Source organism: Mus caroli, unplaced genomic scaffold (genome assembly GCF_978045245.1).
Source record: "Mus caroli unplaced genomic scaffold, Mus_caroli_1 scaffold_8, whole genome shotgun sequence".
NCBI classification, from domain to species: Eukaryota; Metazoa; Chordata; class Mammalia; order Rodentia; family Muridae; genus Mus; species Mus caroli.
This window is the reverse complement of record NW_028227263.1, coordinates 111,058,572-111,080,408: the sequence shown is the minus strand read 5'-3', so window position 1 is coordinate 111,080,408 and position 21,837 is coordinate 111,058,572. Positions and strand designations below refer to the sequence as shown.

General features: G+C 47.6%; 1 protein-coding gene across 3 annotated transcripts in view; it reads right to left on the bottom strand.

Annotated features, from left to right (window-relative positions):
• Positions 1 to 213: 213 nt before the first annotated feature.
• Dpy19l3 (dpy-19 like C-mannosyltransferase 3) overlaps positions 214 to 21,837 on the bottom strand; it is a 69,914-nt gene continuing 48,290 nt past the window's right edge. For 2 of the 3 annotated variants that reach the window (XM_021168101.2, XM_029479874.2), the window contains exons 16-19: positions 18,458 to 18,540; positions 10,261 to 10,393; positions 7,646 to 7,804; positions 214 to 5,869 (exon numbers count right to left, since the gene is read on the bottom strand). In XM_021168101.2, the coding sequence (XP_021023760.1) occupies positions 5,708 to 5,869; positions 7,646 to 7,804; positions 10,261 to 10,393; positions 18,458 to 18,540 (537 nt within the window). In that variant the 3' untranslated portion in view covers positions 214 to 5,707. The remainder of the gene's footprint in view (positions 5,870 to 7,645; positions 7,805 to 10,260; positions 10,394 to 18,457; positions 18,541 to 21,837) is intronic. The other variant, XR_015047977.1, reaches the window with a different exon arrangement.

Genomic DNA, 21,837 nt, shown 5'->3' with positions numbered 1-21,837 from the left:
GAGAGGAGGGGAGGAGAGAGGACAGGGAGAGGGGAAGCAGACAGATGGATGGAGGGATGCAGGGAGAGGGAGAGGGAAGAAGAGGGAGAGAGGGAGGGGGAGAGAAAGAGCGTGAGAGAGAGCGCGCATAACAGAACAGGACCTATTAGCAGAGATCTCCACCTCCTCCAGTTTGACGTTCAAAGCAACAGAGGACACGACAGATTATTGAAAAGAGCTTTATTTAGTATACAATCTCCACTTAATTCAGTACAACAAATTATAAATGCTCTTTGTAAGGTTTTCCCCAACAGATGCCACAGACAGGCAATGCCCCTACCTGATAACAGACCAGCTTTCTACCTCTCTGAGCCACCTGCCCAGCTTCCAGCTTAGATGTTAGAGGTGGGATGAGCACACAGATACTTGTATGAAGGAATTTAAGCTCACTCATCTTCATTTTAATCCCTCCAGTATCTAATACTTTTTCTGATCAAATTTTTATTTAAAAGTAATGGGCTTCCTTTTATTTTTCATTATTTGTCTGTATATGACGAAGGCATTGGGTGGGTCCCTTGGAGCTAGAGCTATAGGCAGTTGTGAGCTGACAGACATGGGTGCTGAGAACCAAGCTATACAAGTGATATACACACTTAACCACTGAACCATCTTTGCAGACATGATCAAGTTAAATTTAAAAGCAATTTTGATGAGCAACCCACCTTGTAAAGCATTTGATTTCAATTTCTGCATAATTATCTCTTTTTCTGTCTGTCTGCTGAAGTGGTAGGAACGCCAGGCAAACATTATACTCTCAAGCCACACCCTTGGCCCTCTTGTGGTTGGGGCTCTAAACTCACAATCAGCAGCAGAAGGTGCACCCAGACATCTGGGGTGGGCTACCACTGACTGGAGCACGGTATCAGGAGTGGAAACACAAGGCAGTGGCCGGCCACCTGCGGGACTGCAGCAGGCAGCTCCCAAGAGGGCTGGAGACTCGAGGCTCCGAGGACTCGGAAGTGGAGTTAATTAAGAGCACTTCTGTTGTACTTGGAGGTTCTTCTGGGAACTTAGAAGCAGAGCCTCGAGCTTGCTCTCTCCAGAGTCACAGCTGAACACTATTACCAACAGTCCCCAGGGCCCACACTGCAGAAAGTGAGGGCTACAGGCACTGGCTCCCGCTTGCACAGTGTGGGGGCTGTGGCCAAGGGTGGATCTGCTTTCCTCCTGTGTGTTCAAAGACAAGGTCATAAGCTAGACTCCTCACCACAGCTAAAACGATCAAATGTTATTTGCTGAAAGATTTGGTTCCCGAGAGCGTCGGGAGCCATTTGTCTGCTTCTGGGAAAGTCGGCCTGCCAGGCAGAGTCAGGGCAGGTCGGCATCTGCTGGCAGGTTTCCTGGCCTGCTGATGCATGGGACGGTAAGAGGGGCTGAAGGTTCCTTCTGTTAAACTTATAGGAAGGAGCAGGGAGGCTTCCTGATGGGAACAAACCTAGTGTGTGACTTTGTTTCCCACCGCGCTGTAAAGCATAAAAAGACCAAGCAACGTACGTGGTAGTGATCTGCAGCCTTCCCAATTCTAACTCCTGTCTCTGAGTCGTCTTTCCGTCTTTCCCAGGATCATCCTCACTCCCTCCTCAGAGGACTGTTCCACTTCCCACCGGCAGGTGGCGCTCAAACAGGGACGCTCTGAGAGTTTGGGGATCAAGTGGTGGACACCCCAGAAAAAGCAAGTGCTCAGAAAAGGTGAATGTGCGGTGAGACTCTCTCGGGAGCAAAGACAGGATGGAGTAGATAAGGGCGCTCAGGAAAAGTAAAGGAACTCTCGAAAAGGGTAAAAGACACAAGAAAAAAGAAACAAAAATGGGAAATGGAAACGGCCCTATGCTTTCTGTACAAATGCTTAAGAAACTGCTCCACACTCGTGGGGCTAAAGAAGGGCAGTGGCAAGCACATGACTTCTTAGCTTTTGTAGGAGGGGTTGTCCTTGGTTTCCTGAGGAAGGCACGGTAAACCTAGCTGTGGCTCCGTGTATCAGGTTATTTTGGGTTTGTACTAGAATCCACATGTAAGACACTGAGGGACCGTGCCCTCAGTTGGCTCTGATTGGTAGATAAAGTTGCCGGCAGCCAATGGCGGGGCAGGATAGACAAGAGGCGGGACCTTTAGGATTCCTGGGTGAGGGACCGAGGGAGAGAAGGGGATCTGCAATGGCAGGAGAGGTGGGGGAGGAAAGATGCCATGCCTGAGAGGGTGCAGGGCAGAGAGCATAGCGGCCATGTAGGAGCCGGGGAGAGCGGCCCTAAGAGGGTTGCCTTACAGCAACAAAGATGGAATATAGGATTTAGTAAGTAATAACTTGGGGATATCAGAGGGAGGTGGATGAGCCATGTGGAGCTTAGGAAGTGGCCTAGTCATTGAGCTGTTTTAGGCATTACCAAAACATAAAGGCTGTGCGTGTCTTTCATTTGGGAACCCAGAACATCGGGGCAGGCATCGAGGAGGCACCGCCGCTGGGATCAATTTAAGATTTTAATTTAGCAACCTGGGAAAAGGTTGGGGAAAGACTTCAGATCTATTATTATGATGTGCACGGACCAGGTAAAATGCCTGTTGATACCTTTAGTCTCCGGACCTTGATTAAAGACCGTTTAGATCCTAGACACGAGAGGGAGAAATGGGTTATACAGGGAAGCAGCACCCATCCAGGATGCTCTGGCAAAGCTAAGGTGCCTGCTCTTGCAGTCTAGCCTCTGAATACTGAAGCAGTGTCTGAGCTTCTCCCTGAGGAGGAAGAGGAGGAGGTGGAGGAGGAGGAGACGATGACGATGACTGGAAGAGGAAGCGGCTAAATATCATAGGGAGGAGAATTCTTTGCCACTTATTGCCTCCGAAGAACTCAAAATTCCTTTCAAGGACGAGTTAGTTACAGAGAAAATCCAACAGCTGCAAAATGCTTTTACTTTGCTGTCTGTGCAAGTGCCAAGCTCAAGGGGAAATCTTGGGACCATCAGAGTGGATTCCTAAGCTGAGAGCCAGTAAAACTCCATGTGTCGAAGCTGGACTGGACCCTCCTTCAGAGGTGGAGGCAGAGCCGCCAGTTGTGGCACTGGTGAGAAAGCCATGTGACCCTGAAAGAGGCTACCAAAAGAAGAGAGGATGTTCAGAGATTTCAGTTTATATTACCAGTTATAGAACAAGGTAATGTTCAAGGTAACGGAGTCAGAGTTTATCAACCTCTTCCGTTTAAACAGTTAAAGGAATTAAAAACTGCTTGTGCACAGTATGGGCACAGTCCCATTACGTAGCCCGTACGCAGGCTACATAAATGGTCCACCGAGGCCCTCCCTCCTGGGCATTGGTAACAACTTGCAAGGGTGTGCTTGTTTGTCAGAGTAGATTTTTTATTATGGAAATCAGAATTTGCTGAGCAGTGTCAAAACACTGCTGAGATCAATCAAGCACAGCCATACCGAATAGGTTTCAGATGCTAGCAGGAGAGGGGCAGTATCAGGAGACTGCTCAACAGTTACAGTTTGATGCAGCTGTTTATGAACAAGTTAATGTTGCGGCGGAGAAAGTCTGGGATAAGCTACCTTCTACGGGGAGGCAGACTGAGGATTTATCTAAAATTAGGCAGGGTCCAGAGGAGTAGTTTCAAGATTTTGTGGCCAGGTTGCTGCAGACAGTAAGCAGAGCTATGGGGAATACTGAAGCAGTATTTTATAAGATGGATAGAGTCTAATTATTTTAATCAAATATTTAAATATTTTTTAAATATATAATTTATTTTTAAAGAAAAAATTTGTTTTAACAATGTCCTGTACATATCACAGTGTCTCGGGGAGAGCGCCTGTGGGGAAGACTGGTTTTTGGCACTTCTCATCGTGGTTTGGCAGCAATGGTGCTGTGGAGACGGAGCACTAACTAGCATGGATGTTGCCATAGTAAGGATGTGCATCCAAGTTTAAGTCCACGGCTCTTGGATCACAAGACACCAAACACCAAGTGATTAGATGAATGCACACAGGAATGTTTAACATAAATGCAAACTCACCCACATAGTAACCGTCACCAGCCCTGATGCACTGAGCCGTACCTGTGCTTGCTTTCCCTTAAGAGTAAGGCACTGGCCCAGAACCTCCACCAGTGCAGGCAGCTGCAGCAGGCACTACAGCTTCATTAAGCCTTTAGCATTGGTGAACACGTTTCCTTGTGTTGTTAGCCCAAACTGCAGTGGTCTCCCACCCCATTAAAGGGTCCAGAGAAGGCAGGATTCCAATGTTCTAATGGCTTAATTCAATAACCTAGCTGTTGATGTCTTATTTGAGTGAGTTTTACATAAAAACCCCACACCCGATGAGACAATGGAACACATTTTTGAATGCTACTTAAGCAGCAACCACACTGCGGACCGGCGGTGCTCTCCGGCCGGTGCTCGTGGGGATTTATTACACTAACGCTCGAGGAGAAAACATTTAAATCACTTCCAAATGGCAAGAGCGGGAGGGAAAGTTAATTTCATTAGCTATCTTGATTTAATTAAGTGGACAATGTGCCTGTATCAGCAGCTTTTACATGCCCCCACCGTTAGAAATGAATTATAAAAGCAATTATCAAAAACTCCGAGCAGGTACACCACCTCTCTCTGCTGCTTACAAGTGAGTGCAGCGTGGTGGCACTTGGTCACCTTGTAGGGAGGGACACGATGTCTCCAGGGCTGAGAAGGAAGACTGGAGGCCAGAAGTCAAAGGGTATGAAATGCCACATAGAACTCTGAGGCATGGTAGAACATCTAAAACAGCCTCAGACTTTGCAAGCTTCTAGGCTCTGAAAAAATATAAAGGTTAAAAACACAAAAAGTTTACCAAGTTTTGCAAACCCAGTTAATTGAAATGAGTAAGAAGTGAAGCAAAATTATTTTACTTGCAGGAGAGATTAAAAAGCATGAAGGGATCCCCCTCAAAGACTTCTATTATAAGCCCTGACACACTTTGCTTTCTTGAGACAGGGTCTCTTCACATAGCCCTGGCTGGCCCAGAACTCACTATATAGACCAGGCTGGCCTCGACCTCGCAAAGATTCACCTGCTCCTGCCTTCAGGTGCTGGGATTAAAAGAGTGTGTCACCATGCCGGCCCAGTAGCACCCTGATTGCTGTGCCCAGAATCAAAACAAACACACACTCTAAATGTGTGTGACATCTTAGAGCATGAATGGAATATTTAAGGTTCAAAGACCTAAAATAATTTGTTTCTTCACACATGTGAAAGCATGGTAAACTGGAAATGTTATAAAATTTTAACAAGACAGGACAATAAACTGTTAAAAAGCCACCAAGCGGTCTTGGTGAAGAAATGTCAGTGACTGAACTGTGTGGCCTGTCAACTACACTCACTCACAGCTGGCTCAGGGTCACTGAAAATCACAAGTATTTCAGATCTCAAAGAGGCTCTCACTTCCCAGGCCACCCAGTGGGTCACACATAATTCCCTCAATGACAAAGTTCCTAGCCAGCCTTGGGCAGGCACACCTGTGAGGCTAAGAACACTCACAGAAAAGACAGAGACAGGACAGAAAAGGCTAACGTTAGCGGGAGGCGTTTCCGATGATGGCGGGACTTGCCTGCAGGCCGTCTGCCACCCCAGCATTCAAGTCCCACTCCTGACGCACAGACATGGACTCCACCAGCTGTAGATGCACTGCAGTTTTAAGAACGGCTGTGGTTATTTGTTTCTGGACAGCTTGTAGACATGGAATGTCTTGTTCTGGAATACTCTAGTGAAGTGGGCTGCGTAGGAGGGCAGGTTCCTTTTAATCTCTTCACAGAAGCGAGGGTGGTCTGCAGGTCTCAAGTCAGGGTCACTCTCTCCTGGCCCATCCATTTCCTGAAAACAAAACAAAACAGATACAACGTGAGTGGTGGTGGTGGGCCCCATCCATCCACCTTCTATGTATCTACTGAACATCCTGGCTTTTGTTTATTGCTTTAATTTTAATACAGGGTCTCTCTATGTAGCCCTGGGTATCCTGGAACTCCATATATATGCCTGCCTCTGTGTTGAGTGCTGGGATTAAAGGTGTGCACCACTTCATTCAGCCCATATTCTGGGTTTGAGGGACAGGGGACAGGACCTCACTATGTAGCCAGGTTGGCCTAGAACTCTTTTATTTTTTTTTATTTTTTTTTGGTTTTTCGAGACAGGGTTTCTCTGTGTAGCCCTGGCTGTCCTGGAACTCACTTTGTAGACCAGGCTGGCCTAGAACTCAGAAATCCACCTGCCTCTGCCTCCAGAGTGCTGGGATTAAAGGCGTGAGCCACCACGCCTGGCTGGCCTAGAACTCTTAATCCTCCAACTCTAGCTCCATGAATGCTGGTACTGAAAGCATCTGTCACCACACCCACTGGCAAAGAAGAATCAGTATCAACTCCATTCAGAGATCGGACAGAAGGTCCACCTCACTCCCCTCCTACAAAGAGCAAATCAAGGCTGGAAAGAACTGTGTCCTGGGATTTGCCACTGTTCATGGTGGGACAGAACCAAAACTCAAGATCTTCCTGTGCCCTGGCTAGTCTTTTGTCAACTTGACAAAACTAGAATCATCTGAGAGAGAGAATGCTCTTTTGAGTGCCTGTAATCAAGTCGATGGGGCACTCTGCTGGTTAATGTGGGAGGGACCAGCCTACTGTGGATGGTGCCACCCTTGGGCTGCTGGCCCTGGATGGTATAAAAATGCAGGCTAAGTAAGCCATGGAGAGCAAGCCAGTATGCAGTACTCTTCCACAGTTCCCTTCGGGACAGACTGCGAGCTGTGAGACGAAGCACATCCTTCCTTCTCCAGGTGGCTTTCAATCACGGTGTTTGTCACAGCATTAAAAAGGTGACTGAGCCACCCTGTCCCTGGAACCATATGCCCTATCCCCTCCACAAACGTTAAACACAAAGAACTACAACTGGAGAAAATTCTCCAGCTCAGAGGTTAGGTGAGGAAAGTGACACAGAGCTCACGTGCCTGTGTCCTGCTCACCCCGAGTTCACGGCACGTACTGCTTATTGCTTTCCTTGGCAAAAACCTGATTCTAATTCAGTACCTCCAGCGTGCTTTCAGATTCAGGCTAGTTTCCACCGTCGGCTTTCACACCATCGGTTACACCATAGCCCGAAAGGGACAAAGACCCCATTTAATATGGGCTGGCTCAGCTCCAAGGCAGACACAGCTTGTTCTGCTGTGGAGGGCAAGCTTAGCTCTCCTGAGGCTGTGTGTGGATGGTGGACACAAGGAACAGGATGTGTGGGCCACGGGGCCTGGAAGAGGGTGGCCCACTGCCTGACACTTAGAGACGTGCCAACAGGATGCCCTGGAGCAGTGTGTTTACAGGCAGGTGTGTTGTATAGAGCAGAAAAAATATCCTTTACAAATAAATTTTATGCAGTGATGTATCAGGCAAACCTGCCAAAGGCAGGGGCGCTCTACCTGGGAATCCAGAGCTTTTCTGTCCCCTAGCCCAGTCCCCGATGTCACTAAAGAGCAGGACCTCTACAAATGTCTGACTTGTAATGTCATTCACACATATGGTAGAAAGTGATGTCTATCACTTGGGATTCATGCTGGATTTCCACCCTCTCTGAAAGCTCCATCAAATGAAGAAGCAACATGCTCACATGTCCGTTGGCCACATCCAGCAAGTCGCGCAGCCGGCAGCCCCTGTGGTGCCTGCGTTCGTAGCAGATGCTGTCCTCCAGGATCACGAAGTCAGTGCCAAAGGACCTCAGCAGTGCGTGCACTTCCTCTGGCGACCTCTTCGCATAGATCTGATAAACCTTCGAAATGAGATGAAAATGGAACAGTGCACACAGCCCTCAACTGCATGGGGGTCAGAGGAGGAAGAGAGGGAACATCCATGGGGTGATGCTAAGACCTGACACTCAAATCCCCTCGCTGCCCAGGCCACTCTCATCCTGCCAGTCAGTCTGGAGTTGGGGGGTATACATGTGGAGAATTGAACATATCTAGCTTAGATGCCAAAAGGACTTGGATTTAGCATGAGCCATCTTATAATTCTAAGAATTATTAAACATGGCTGAGTCTAGCAGACAAGCAAGCAGGCTGGTGGATCCTTTTGGGCACATGCACATCTATGATGGAGGCCTGGCTTCCCACAATGGCAAGTGGAAAGGGCTGCTGGCCTGGGTTGGAGCAGGCCCTGTTGCTTTCTGGCTGTTACACTGTATCCTTGAAAGCCCACAGGCTCAGCGGTTCATCCCCCACCTCGACACTTCCCCTGGAGAATTTCAGGCAATCTGTAGTAGCAGCCTATTCTGGGGGCTTTAATGCCTGCTTCAAGTCCACCACAGTGCCACCTGAACCAATGCTTCTGGGAAACGTTAGCTTGGGGCCCAGCAGCAGGTCCTGATTCCTGATACTTGGCTGTGTGTGGGGCCTAATGAAAGCTGAGGCCCTCACAGGGACACGTGAGACGGGAGGGTGACCTGTTTTTAATCACCTGCTGAGGACAGCAAGGTGGTCTCGGCTGAGGCGTTCTGAAGACTGAATCCTGACTGAAGGCCAGCACTGGTGACCTTGGGATCTCAGTTTTGGGGACTTTATACCCGGTACCTCTGAGGGGCAGTGGCACACAGCTGTCTGTAGCTCTGTAGGCTAAGTGGCGCTGGCTAACTCCTAATGGAACCTTCTGTCCTACCAAACGTGGGTCTATCTGCTAACACCTCAGCCAGACAAGACCTTCTCAGCTCTTGAACTAACAACATAGGAAGCAGGGGTAGCAAGAAGGCTCAGAGCACACTGTTCTTGCAAAGGACTAAAGTTCAGTTCCCAGGGCCCATGTTGGGTGGTTCACAATTGCCTGTAACTCTAACTCCAGGGGATCTGATGCCTTTGGCCTTGTGAGCACCTGTACGCATGTCTATAACCAGCAACCCTCCAAAGTACCCCATTTATACATAATTAAAAATTAGGTTAAAAAGTAGTGGTTAGTGTGGGCACATTAGGATAGGGCCGTAATCCCAGCACTCAGAAGGCTGAGGCAGTAGGATCACAAGTTTGAGGCCAGCCTGGGCTACAAAGTGAGACCCTGTATCACCCCCTGCCCCGCCCCGCCCCGCCCAAAGTGAGCATCGAGTCCTCATTCTTGAGGACCAGGGATAGCAGGCACCTTCCTGAGCATCGGATCCTCATTCTTGAGGACCAGGGATAGCAGGCACCTTCCTGCACCGCTGTCCACCATGCAAACTGAAATGACCTGATCAGAAAGTGCTCAGATAAAACCTATCTAAGACTCGATACATCAGTAGACACTGTACAGAAAGAATAAATATACAGGTTTACACACTTGACCACTCTATGTGTGACAGAAGTGGCCTAAATGACTGAATAGAACCCAGCACACACAGAGAAAGTGTTTGTAGCTTTCAAAATGGTCATGAGGGGGTTGGGGGTGTGGCTCACTAGCCTTGCTTGTTTTCATCTGAGGTCCTGCTATAGACAGTAAGACTACACTCGTATAGTTAGCTCCTGAATATAGTGTCAAGGAAAAGGAAGGTGGACTATGGTAGTTCTTTGTAAGAAGACTAAGAATATGGGGCTGGGGAGATAGCTCAGTGGTAAGTGCACGTCCTTCCTATTTTTGTAATTCAAGGACCCAAGTTCAGTTCCCAGCACTACATCAGGAGACTCATGACCACTTCTAACTTTACCTTCAGTGGGGAGCTGATGCTCCCTTCTGGCCTCTGTGGGCACCATGATCAAGGGCACATATGCATACGCAGACACACACAGACAGACAAACATGCTATTTGCCTCCTGAGAGGCACAGGGGAGTTAGGATACAGGGATGGGGTGAACATGTATCAGGCCTTTCCCTTCTGTATGCTCAGAACTATGTGACTGTATTATCTATTTAAACAAAGAGCAACAGCAAACACCCCAACCTCACCCTGCCTTACCAGAAATGGCCCCGAGCTGATTCATGAAACACGATCAGTATGTCTCCATTTCCGACCCTTTCCTTCCCAAACCACAAGCTCCAAGGGCTTTGGCTTAAACACTGCCTCCCACCCACCAATGCAGGATGTTTATCCTCTCAGCCCTTTCCCTACCTAAGAGGAGCATGTGCTTGCACCTAGCTCTTAAAAGGCAGAATCAGGATTCGACAGCCCCATGCCCTTATGCTCTGGCCGCTTCTCCTGGCACGGGAGACCTGCCCTCTGCCCTTGCTGGCAGTACAGGGCATGTGAGCACAGGCAAAGATGGGCCTTACCGCCTGGGTCCGCTCTCTCAGACTTTTATCTTCATAGTGTGGGTGGTTGGTTAGGGTCCGTCCTGTGCACAGCTTGACTCCAGCCAGCAACTGCATGCTTCCAGCGAACACAGCCTTCCTTGGTGTGTTGGAGCTACAAAGTTTCAGAGTGTGAATTAACCCAACACTAAGATTCCTAAGTAGACATCTCCCCCCTCAGAATCACTCAGCTCTGAGGGGGCGACTGAAGAGTTAGGGGGGGCCACACGGATGAGCAGAACTGATTTACACCCAAGGAGTTTTATGTGCACTTTAATTATTTACTTATTTGACACATTCTCATGGTACGTGTAGCCCAGGCTTGCCTCAAACTCGAGATCTTCCTGCCTCAGCTTCAGCCCGCTTCCTATCTGTTCTCTGTTCACTAGGACTGAGGCTGGGGAGCATCCAGCTCTCCAATGAGAAGGGTTGGCCTTTAAGATGGACTGTTGCAGGAAGCAGGCAGCCTAGCATCTCTGTGCCATCTTCTGCTGCTGCTGCTGCTGCTGCTGCTGCTGCCCAGAGAGGTGGAGTCTAACAAAGATCTCAGAGGCTGCAGCTGCTGTTGTGGCTGAGAGTAAAGGCGAGAAAGGAGAAGTGTCTGGAGGGGTGGCTCAGTGTTAGAGGACACTGGCTGTACTCGTGGGGGACTCAGGTTCAGTTCCCGGCACCCACTCAGCATCTCACAACCGACATTCCAGGGGGGAAGGATTGCTCAAGAAATGCCTGCATACGATACACATATGTGTACCATGCATACATGCACACACACGAACATACATGCAGAAATTCATACGCAAAAAAGTAAAAAAATAAGATAAGCGAGGAGCCAGGAAAATGCAGTTGATCACGACTCAATTTCATGGGGTTAAAACAGCAAAACTATACAAACAGTAAAAGTGAGTATGACTTTAAATGATATTTAAAGGAGGAAGCCCTGACATGATTAACACGGAAGCAGCTTCCGAAGAGCAGTCCGTTACTAAGAGAGGACGCAAGCTTCTTCCGACACAGAGACACTCTTCTGTCTCCTCAGACACAATACACAAAGCCAAAGCCTATGTGACATCATCCCATGAACTTATTTCCCAAGGAACACCAAGCTCTCTAGTGGGCTGTGACGGAGAACGCGGGCTTGGAGAACACAGGAAGACTCCGCGTGGAAGCTATGTCCTTCCCTCAGCCTTCAAGAGAAAGCATCTTTTCTTCTTTTAAATTTCCACACTAAGTCTTGCCATATAGCCCAGGCTAGCCTCAAATTCAGCATACTGTTGTTTCAGCTTCTTGGGCGATGGGCTGACCGATGTGTTAGCCCAATGAAGAGCCTTAGTAGCTGGCTTACTTCCCCTCTATCTGGGGGAACATTGGGTGCTGTTCTTGGGGACTCCAGGCCTCTGCCCCAAAAGGGGATTTTCCAGCTGCTCACTAGGAACATCCCAAGGCATGTTTATTTTTGAGTTAAGAAACAGTGTGTGTTTCTGTGTGTGTGTGTAGGGGTGTATGTGTGTGTGGGGTTCTGGTATGGCTGCACACACTCCTTTAATCCCAGCACTCTGGGGACAGGTAGGCAGGTGGCTCTCTGTGAGTTCGAGGCCAGCCTGGTTCAAATAGCCAGTTCCTGGCCAGCCATCACTACATAGTAAGGCCTTGTCTCAAAAATCAACAACAACAAAAAAACTTAAGCAGAGAAAAAAATAAGAGGCTTTGCTGATTTGAGCTAAAATGGTGGAGGTAATCATGAAGGCTATTTGAAATGTAAAAAGAAAGCCAGAGCAGGCTGCTCTGCTGGTGAGGCTCAGGGGACGCCTCTTCACATTCCTATCTGTATTCCAACTTAACGCTAAGAATACAGCTTGGATGCAGGCCAGCAAAGGCCTATGGGTGCCGGGGGCCAAGACACACCGGGCTTCGAGTGATGACACTTAGAGCTAAGTTACTTTTAGAAAATTCGAGGTTTCTCTCTAACGATGACATCCATCTACTACTGCGTTCCAATAAGGCTTCTCGGGCGAGGGAGCAAAGCGGATGGAATTACAATGAGTGAAGAAGGACTGACAGACATGTCTGCACCCTCCCTCGCCCTCACTGAAGTCTAAAATCTGCACTCCGACAGAGACAAAGTTAAGCATGGGCTTGGCTGGCCCGACGGGCTTGTCAGTACTCTAACAAGCAGATTCGGGAGCACGGAACAGACAGACGTTTGGGGGAACACAGAACAGACATTTGCGATGTCCTCCTGCGATCTGCATGGACGTTTGACACTGGTCCCGCATGGTCAGAGGAGCGGGAGGGTTATGAAGGCATGGGAGGGTTTAAATATAGGCATGCGTAGGTAGAGAATTCCTTAGGCAAGAACTTAGGGAAATTCGGTTTACTTCAATTAATGTTCACTTAACACTAATCCTGGACCGGGTCTATCTTCCTAGCCTACATTTAGAGTCTAAATTATAGCTAAAGTCTAAATTTTAGACCGTATCACCATTGCTAAAAGGAATACATATGAATGAAAGGCCGGTCTTCAGTCCCCTTGGATCCTCTCAATGTTATAAACCACTCCAATTAGCCCACAACGACTATCTTCTGCATGACATAGGTCTAGAATACACTGAAAAAGGAGCCTGGTTTCCATGTATGGTGGAGCAGGAGGTAGAGGCAGCTCCAGTTTCATTTAGTCTTGAACTGCCAAGCTTCAACAGGTAAATTACTGCTGAACTAGTGGGCAAACTTCAAAAGTGAACACTTCAAAAATTTATAAAATTATGAAGATAGGAGAAAGGCTCATTAAATAGAAAAGGTTTGGGCAGGGGGCTAGAGTGGTTAAGAGCACTGACTGCTTTTCTAGAGGACTCTGGTTCAATTCCCAGCAACCACATGGGAGTACACATCTGTAACTGCAGTTCTGGATCTGATGCCCCCTTCTGGCTTCTGAAGGCACTGCACACATATGGTATGGTGCACATATATATATAGGCAGGCAAACACTCATACACATTTAATAAGTAAGAGGTTCACTTAACACTAATCCTGAACCAGACGTAAAAGTCTGGACTTAGAGAACATCATCTTTAAAACACAGAACAATGCTTTCTACTCTGATTCAGAGCAAAAGAAATTTAGCGTGTGCTTTTCAGTTGTGCTGAGACCATTCTCAACATGGAAGGCTCTTTGACTGCAAAGAGGGTCCTTCTAGCGAAAACCTCCTAAAGGCAAAGGAATAAAAGGCCATCTCTCAAAATACTACCATCCGCAGATCTCCATCGGTTGCATAAGAGGATTTCCAGGCTACATTTATTCCAGGATAGATTGGCACAAGGCATGCATAGCCTGGCCGGGCTGCTGTTACTGTCAGCCTTGCTGAAGCAAACGGACTTTCTAGTCTCATGCAAAGCCTTTAAGGCACCGCCTGGCTTTGGCCGAGAGGGGCACAAGAAGGCAGGACTCGGGAGTGTGATCTCTGCAGCCAGGAAAGTGTGGGTAGGTAAGGCACACGGCAGTCAAACACACGCTGGGCGCAGGCACGCAGCCAGGTGCTCTAGTTGGGCTCCAAGCGAGCAGAGATGGCAGCCACCCAGCTCTCAAAAGGGCCCTGGGAGGCTGCTGGGGCCGCATATCCGGGGACCTGGCCTCCACAAAAGGTCCTTGTGAACTAACAGGTTTTTATATAAATGTAGGTAATTAGAATCTCCTGACTGCTATGACACAAAGCCAGGGCTACAGAGAAAGACCCCGTCTGGAAGGAAGGAAGGGAGGAAAGAGGGAGAAAAAGACAAGACCTGCTTGCTTGTCTGAGACGAGGTCTCATGCATCCCTGGCTGGCCTCCAACTCGCTGTGTGGCTGAGGATGACCTCGGACAGTCACTGTTCCTGGTTCCACTTCCAAGAATACTGGCTTGGATCTTGTAAGTGGCTCAGGCTGGCCTTGATCTCACTTTGCAGCTTTGAATGTTGATCTTCCTTGACTCTGTCTTCCAAGTAGCTGCAGGCCTGGTTTCTAAATGTCATTGTCCATTCCATTAGGAGACTAAATTGCAAACACGTCACGGGTACACCCATCCGTCAGGCTCCTACTAACCGTGAGGTTGAGCGAAGAGCACGGGGTGCTCAGCAGAGCTGGCACGGGGGCCCACCTGCTGCTGTGAGGGGGCAGGTGCCAGTGTTCACACGTGTACCCTGGTATCCCGGGTGTGCACTGTGCGTGTGCTACGGGTCTCATGTAGATGCAGTTGAGCTGTACCAGCAAGCATACAGCGTCTGCTGTGAAAAGGCTCTGTAACCTAAAGGCTCTCAGTGTTTCCATAGGACCGAGGCTCCTTCCCAGAGCACTGCTGTGAAGGAGGTCCCTGTGGGTCTCTCTCTAGCCTGTAGAACATCTCAGCTGAGCTCCCTGGAAAGGTGAGACTTTCACTAACTCCTACCAAGGCGACGGCAGCTTTCAGTGTGTCCTCAGCCTGCCAGGGCAGGTATGTGGCTCCCAGAGCCACATATGGGGTGAGGGTGGTAACTGATGAATGAGCCTCCTCTCCACATGTGTAACTGAGTCTTCTTACTCTAGCATGGAAGACCACTAGATGTGTCCCCTGGGCCCAGGAGTCTCCCTTGCCTTGCCTAGCCAACACCTTCGAGACTGCACTGACCCAGGCCAGTATCCAAGGACAGATCAGTCAGCATGGTAAGGGTGCAGGTGCCCCACCCCTCAGTGACCGTGCTGGGGCCCAGCTGCAGTCTTTTCTCCCAGCAGCATGCATACCCTGTGACCAACCTCCACTGTGGAGCCAAAGCAGACACGAGAAATCAGAGGTTAAGAGAATATTTAAGTGGGATGCAGTGGCACAGGCCTGTTAAGTCTGGCTACCCAGAAGGCTGAGGTGAGAGGCGCCAACTTCAAAGCCTGCTTGGGCTACAGAGTGAGTTCAAGACCAGCCTCTGCAACTGAGTGAGACACTTCGTCAAAATAAAAAGTAAAGGAGAGGTCTGGGGCCAGCACTCAGTAGTTCAGTGATGATTGCCTAGTGTTCACGAAGACCTAGGCTCAACCTCTAGTACTAAAAAAGTAAGAATATTAAATGTATTCCCTAACAGAGAGATTCAAGCCTGCCGACCGCAACTCATTTGAATGTTGATTTAAACAAACATATTTTGTGTCTAAATAGACCCTACTTTGGCATACATTCATCATCACTTAAGCTTAATTTACAAACATGCCAAGCAGCTATTTTTAAAAAAAAAAAATCGCTTTGATTTGAGCAATTTTAAGGGAAAACAGGCAAGATTAGATGACAATGGAACCAATATTTTTAGAACAATATGAATCTTTCAGTTGCTGAGAAATTAAAAAAAAAGAAAGTAGTAGTAGAAGAAGAAGGCCAACAAGCTAACAAGTTAAAAGAGCATGCCAATAAAGAGGCTGCCCTGGGAGAAGCACTGTTAGCTGCCAGGGCTCTACCAAGGCCAGTCCGCAGCAGGGAGGAACAGCCCGATGCTGCCTTCTCTATACCTGCATATCATCCCACCCATACTTTTGCAGAGCCAGAAATATTGCTTTACATAGGTTTTTGAGAGAAAAACTACAAAATACATGTTGAGTCTGAGAGAGTCATAGAGAAATTTGGGTTCCACTGTAATCGTCTGGACTATAGTGACTTCTGTAAGTCAGGGAATATAGGGAAAGACGCTAAAAGGACGGTAGGCCGGGGAGGGGGTAGCGGGGGGAGGTTCATCATCTACATGACGCAGCCTATAGTGTGTCCTTCAGTGCCTCAGATCACAAATACAGAGGACAGGGGCTGGAGATGGCTCAGTGGCTAAGAGCATTGCTGCTCTTCTAGAGGACCTGAGCTTACTTCCTAGCACATACGTTGGGCGGCTCACAATACTCTATAACTTTAGCTCCAGGGGATCCAACACCCTCTTCTAGATTCTGTAGGCACCCCCTCCACACACACAAGCACACATCCCCACATGCATTTAACAAAGACAAAATTAATCTTTAAAAAATATAGACTGAAAGGGTCAGCCTTGCTTTCAGATGCACCTGTTGTAAATATCTAATCGATTAGCTAGTACAAAAGTAATTAGCTTTTCTTTCTATGAATAAATAACCTTTTCCTATTTACAATAAGTACTGAAAGCATTATTTACTCCAATATTACCCATCATGACTAAAGTTAATAAATAAAGATGGAGTGCTGTTCCCCACTAGAAACATGTCAAAAATTATACTCGTGTCCAGTCAAATCCAGTCTGACACTGAGACAAAACCACACAGACATTTGGGTCTCTATACAACCCACGCATGGTCCTTTGGAGACCAAAGCTGCCAAGCTGACCAGCGCTGGCCAGGAAGCACGGGCATGGCGGGTACCCTCCAGGCTGCTGCTAAAATCCTAAGTGGTAGAGACGGCAGATGACGCCTTCGAGGCTCACCTGTGCTGTGCAGGTGACTGTCCCCTGCGGCACACAGATGACTTGTGCCTATGAAGCAGGAGAGCCTGCTCTACAGGGCAGGGCGTGCCACTCTGGTAGATAAGTTGGTTTGCTATCGAGAGTCACAGTCCCTGAACAAAGCTTTGAAGCACAGTACTGTCATCCTGAGGCTGGAGGCTGAGGCAAAGCAACCAAGGCTGGGCAAAAGAAGAAAGAAGGAAAGCAAAAACAAACAAACAAACAAACAAACACACCCAAACCAAAAGGGGGGGGGGAATCCAAAACGCAAAAGCACACACCACTACCACCACTAAAACCAAACCCGAAACCAAGAACAACATCACACCAGGGCATTCTGATAAGAACAACATCACACCAGGGCATTCTGATAAGAACAACATCACACCAGGGCATTCTGATGCTGTTTCGCTTGTGAAAATCTGTTCTATGGGCTTCAGAGATGACTCAGTGGTGAAGAGCACTTGTTCTCTCAGAGGACCTGGGTTCAATTGTGCACACTCACATGACCGCTCACAACCATCTAGGGTACTAAGGGCCTCCGACAAACATGCAGACAAACATCCATACATATAAAAATATAATTAAAACTATCTTAAAAAGAAAAATGCCTTACTTTCTAATTAGTTGATAATTAATTTTCAAAAAACTGAGACAGGGTCTTTCTGTAGATGAAGCTGGCCTTGAACTCACAGACATCCACCTGCCTCTACCTTCCAAATGCAGGGATTAAAGGTGTGTACTCCTATGTCAAGTTAAGAAAAATGTTTTCAATAGAATAAGATGAAATTTTCTCTGTGAGCTGAGTTTGACGAAGCCTGCAGTGAGCTATGATTCTGAAGCAGGGACATTTTCACGTGTGTGGATATTAACATCAAATATGAACAGGATTCAGATGAAAATAATAAAGATAAAGTCAGCAAAAAGTAGAAACGTGAGTGACTTTTAAACTTTTTTTTGTTTTGTTTTTTGTTTTTCGAGACAGGGTTTCTCTGTATAGCCCTGGCTGTCCTGGAACTCACTCTGTAGACCAGGCTGGCCTCGAACTCAGAAATCCTCCTGCCTCTGCCTCCCAAGTGCTGGGATTAAAGGCGTGCGCCACCGTGCCCAGCGACTTTTAAACTTTTAAATATGTGTACACATCCCTGGGGGTGGGGAGCGCGTGCATGTGAATGCGTGGGGAGGTGAGGCCAGCAACTGCTGGATGCCCTGAAACTAGAGTTATAGGTGGCTGCAAGCCTCCAGGTGTGGGCCCTAGGCCCTGAGCTCGGGTCCTTGGCAAGAGCAGTGCATGCTCGCAACTGTTAAGTCGCATGGGGAAATAAAACCTGACTCTCGCTTCTGCTGTTTTGGGGAGTTTATTTTCTGATCCCATTTTCCACTTTAAACGAGTGTTTCTTTCCTTCAGGGAAGGCAGCTGCAGACAATCAATCCTATTTTCTTTAAAGTCGAGGTCTTACTATGTGGCTTAGGCTGGCCTTGAACTCACGGCCTCTGCCTCCGCCTCTGCCTGGGTGCTGGATGGGGTTATAAGTGTGTGCTGCTGCGCCCAGTCAGAACAATTTTTGAGAGGAAGAGTTCCTTTCAAATTCATAGTTTTAAAGAAAAGCTTGATTAAGAAGGATGTTTCCTAAATATGAGAAAATAAACAAACTTGCCTCTCAAACAAATGAGAGCTACAGTTGACTTTAGAAGGACATTCGAGGTTTCAAACTTCAAAAGAAAAAGTGCCTCTTACTTAATCCAGGTCATCAGCTCCACTGTGTCTGGGTCATAGAATTCTTTCAGCTCCGAGAGTTCATCCATCACTCCTGGCCAGGACTGAAAGGAAAAACAAAACAAAACCAAAACGCACCCGTGTAGCTGTCACTAAGGTTAAGTAACAGAGGACGAGAAACTGTGTATGATGTACTCAGGAGACACACAAACGGCAGCTGCAGCCCTGATGGCTTTACCTCTGAGCCAGTCTGCACAGCTGAGCGCGAGGCCTGAGAACGTCTAGGTACTCCCGAAGCTCGTACAGACAGGCTTTTATGTGACGGTGTAAATGTAAAGAAAGACTGTATGTATGCAACAGCAGCAACACCTACTCCTGTTGGGTCTGGAGAGATGGCTCAGTGGCTGCTCTTGTAGGGGGAAGGACCTGGGTTCAGTTCCCAGGACTCACAATGGCAGCTCAGGCCGACCGTAATTCAGTGATGTGCTGTCCTCTTCTGGCCTCTGCGGGTGTTGCATGCATGTGGAGCACAGACTTACAGGTACCTGCACACATGGATCAAGGCTTTCAATACAGGGGTATTATCCTGGCCCCCAAGGGTATCACAAGACAGATGGTGCAGCTGGGAGCATCACCATCAGATCTGTTGGTGGCCGACTAAGTAGCAGAGCTGTGCCTCGGGACTTGCTTCTAAATGCTTCTCCCTGCACTGTCATGACTATCCTGGGCAAATGGCTTGGTACATGTTAATAGATATTCTGTCACGATAGGAAAGGATGGCTGGAAATCAGACTCCAGGAGCATCGAATGTATTAGACTTTATTATTTCGGCCGTTGATCAGCTCACGTCACTTAAGGTTATACAGACTGGGTATAAAAACAACATTCACATTCCACCTCTCATCTAACGCAAATTCTAGTTCATTAATCAATTAAATCTTAGCTCTTCTCGAATGATGGTGGACCAGGCACCACTTCCTCCATTAATTCTTATTTTGAGACAGATAATTACTTTGTAGCCCAGGTTAGCCTCAAACTCCTGGCTTACTCTACTAAATACTTTGGGAATTAAATCTGTGGTGCCTGGCACCTGATCATCAACAAGATACAACACTTTATTTAATATAATGCTCCAATTATTTTGGGCATTGGATAATTTTCTTTCTTTCTTTCTTTTTTTAAAGATTTATTTATTTATTTATTTATTTAATGTAAGTACACTGTAGCTGTCTTCAGACACACCAGAAGAGGGCATCAGATCTCATTACAGGTGGTTGTGAGCCACCATGTGGTTGCTGGGATTTGAACTTCGGACCTTCGGAAGAGCAGTCGGGTGCTCTTACCCACTGAGCCATCTCACCAGCCCTATTGGATAATTTTCTAATGTTAAAGTTGCAGATCCTGTGAGAAACTCCTTAAATGACGTGAAAATAAAAACTAAATGTCACTTTTTAACAGGATGCAATAGATTAGCTGGGATTTCAACAATCCAATAAGCTAATCAAAACCAGAGTAAATGCTTCTAATCTCTGGCTCTGAGGAGCCTAGCACACGCCTTCCCCTTTGAACAGGATTATCCTAGAGAAAAGAACATGGTCCACATTGTAACTGCCAGTAAAACTTAAGTCAGGCTTTGAATAAATACTCATGCCACTTGCAGAAAGTCTTCATGGCTGGCCCAGATGGGAAACAGCTTGAGTGTCAGGGGAAACTCCTCATGTCTACATTGTTCATATTCTTTCTGGTCTGAGACTTTACAATGCTTTCTTTAAAAGACAAAGCCTCACTCACTCTGTAGCCCAGGATGTCCTGGAACTCACTCTATAGCCCAGGCTGGCTGCTAAACTAAGAGATGCTCTGCCTATGCCTCCTAATGCTGGGATAAAGCAAGAGCCACCATGCTTGGTTTTACTTTGCAGATTTTGAGTTGAAGTTGCTAAAGGATTTCATGCAGTATCAGTAGAGGAACCAGGCCACCTGCCCAAGGCCTTGCCACACCCCAGGACCACCGCTGGCAGCAGTGAGTTGTGTTTTCCTAGTGCTATCCCTGATCCCCTACAGCAGTGGTCCTTAGAGCTGAGGGGACTGTTCTCAGCGGGCAGAATGTATGTAACGTGCTGGAAATGACAGGCTGCCACAGGGCGCAGTGGTCAGCATCAAGGAGTTGGAAGGTAGGTACTTTGCTACTCCATCTGCCTGGCAGGCCAGCAGCCTGGGACATGGTTATCCGGGAAAAAGTCCTAGGAAGCACAACAGGCTTTGCAAACTTGATGCCTCTGCATCACTGCATGACTGAAACATGGGCTTCTGACTCAGGAGGTCTGGGGCAACCCACACCTTGCGTTTCCTAATTCACAGGCGCTACTGCTGCTGCCTTCACCATGGTTAAGAGCCAAAGCCCTAGAACATGCTTTATTTGTTCTCTGAGCCTTCCTACATCCTATCCCCAAGTCCTTAAACAGCTTTACAGAAGAACTTCAATAGGTAGTAACGTCATAAAAGAACTCAGCCTACAAAACATACACACACACACACACACACACACACATTCATACACACACACCATCCATCCATCCACACATCCATCCATCCACACATCCATACACAAAAGACACACACATACACACACACACCCATCCATCCATCCACACATCCATCCATCCACACATCCATACACAAAAGACACACACACACATTCATACACACACACCCACCCTTCCATCCATCCAACCACACATCCATACACAAAAGACACACACACACACAGACAGAGTCAGTCCCCAGTCCTGTACTATCCTGCCCCCACAGCTGTAGAGGGGACACCAGAACAACCCTGAGCGTCCCTGAGGTTCGACCCGCATAATTCCATGCAAAGGGGAAGTTGCCAAGTTGCTCATTTGCCATTTAACCTAGTTTCACTTATTTACGTAAGAGAGTGAACTTCCTGGAGCTGGTGGGCTCTGCCTGTGACAGCAGCTGTTCTGACAGAACCCTGACTGTCAACTGCAGTTCCCAAGCCTCAAGCCTTTGGATTACAGAACCTCACGTTACAACAGCAGCAGTCTGGAGGCCGAGCTGCAGGCTCTCTCCTGACTGCTCTGACAAACTGGGGCCACTCCACAGTGGACTCCAGTCTACTGCTCTAACTTAAAACCACACAAGACATATGAAAAATATGGTCAGGGTAGTGGTGCACACCTTTAATCCCAGCACTTGGGAGGCAGAGGCAGGTGGATTTCTGAGTTCGAGGCCAGCCTGGTCTACAGAGTGAGTTTTAGGACAGCCTGGGCAACACAGAGAAGAAACCCTGTCTCAAAAAACCAAAAAAAAAAAAAAAAAAAAAAAGAATTACCAAATTGCCAAGTGGCCAGTGATCTCTGAGGGGTGTTTGGGACACTTCA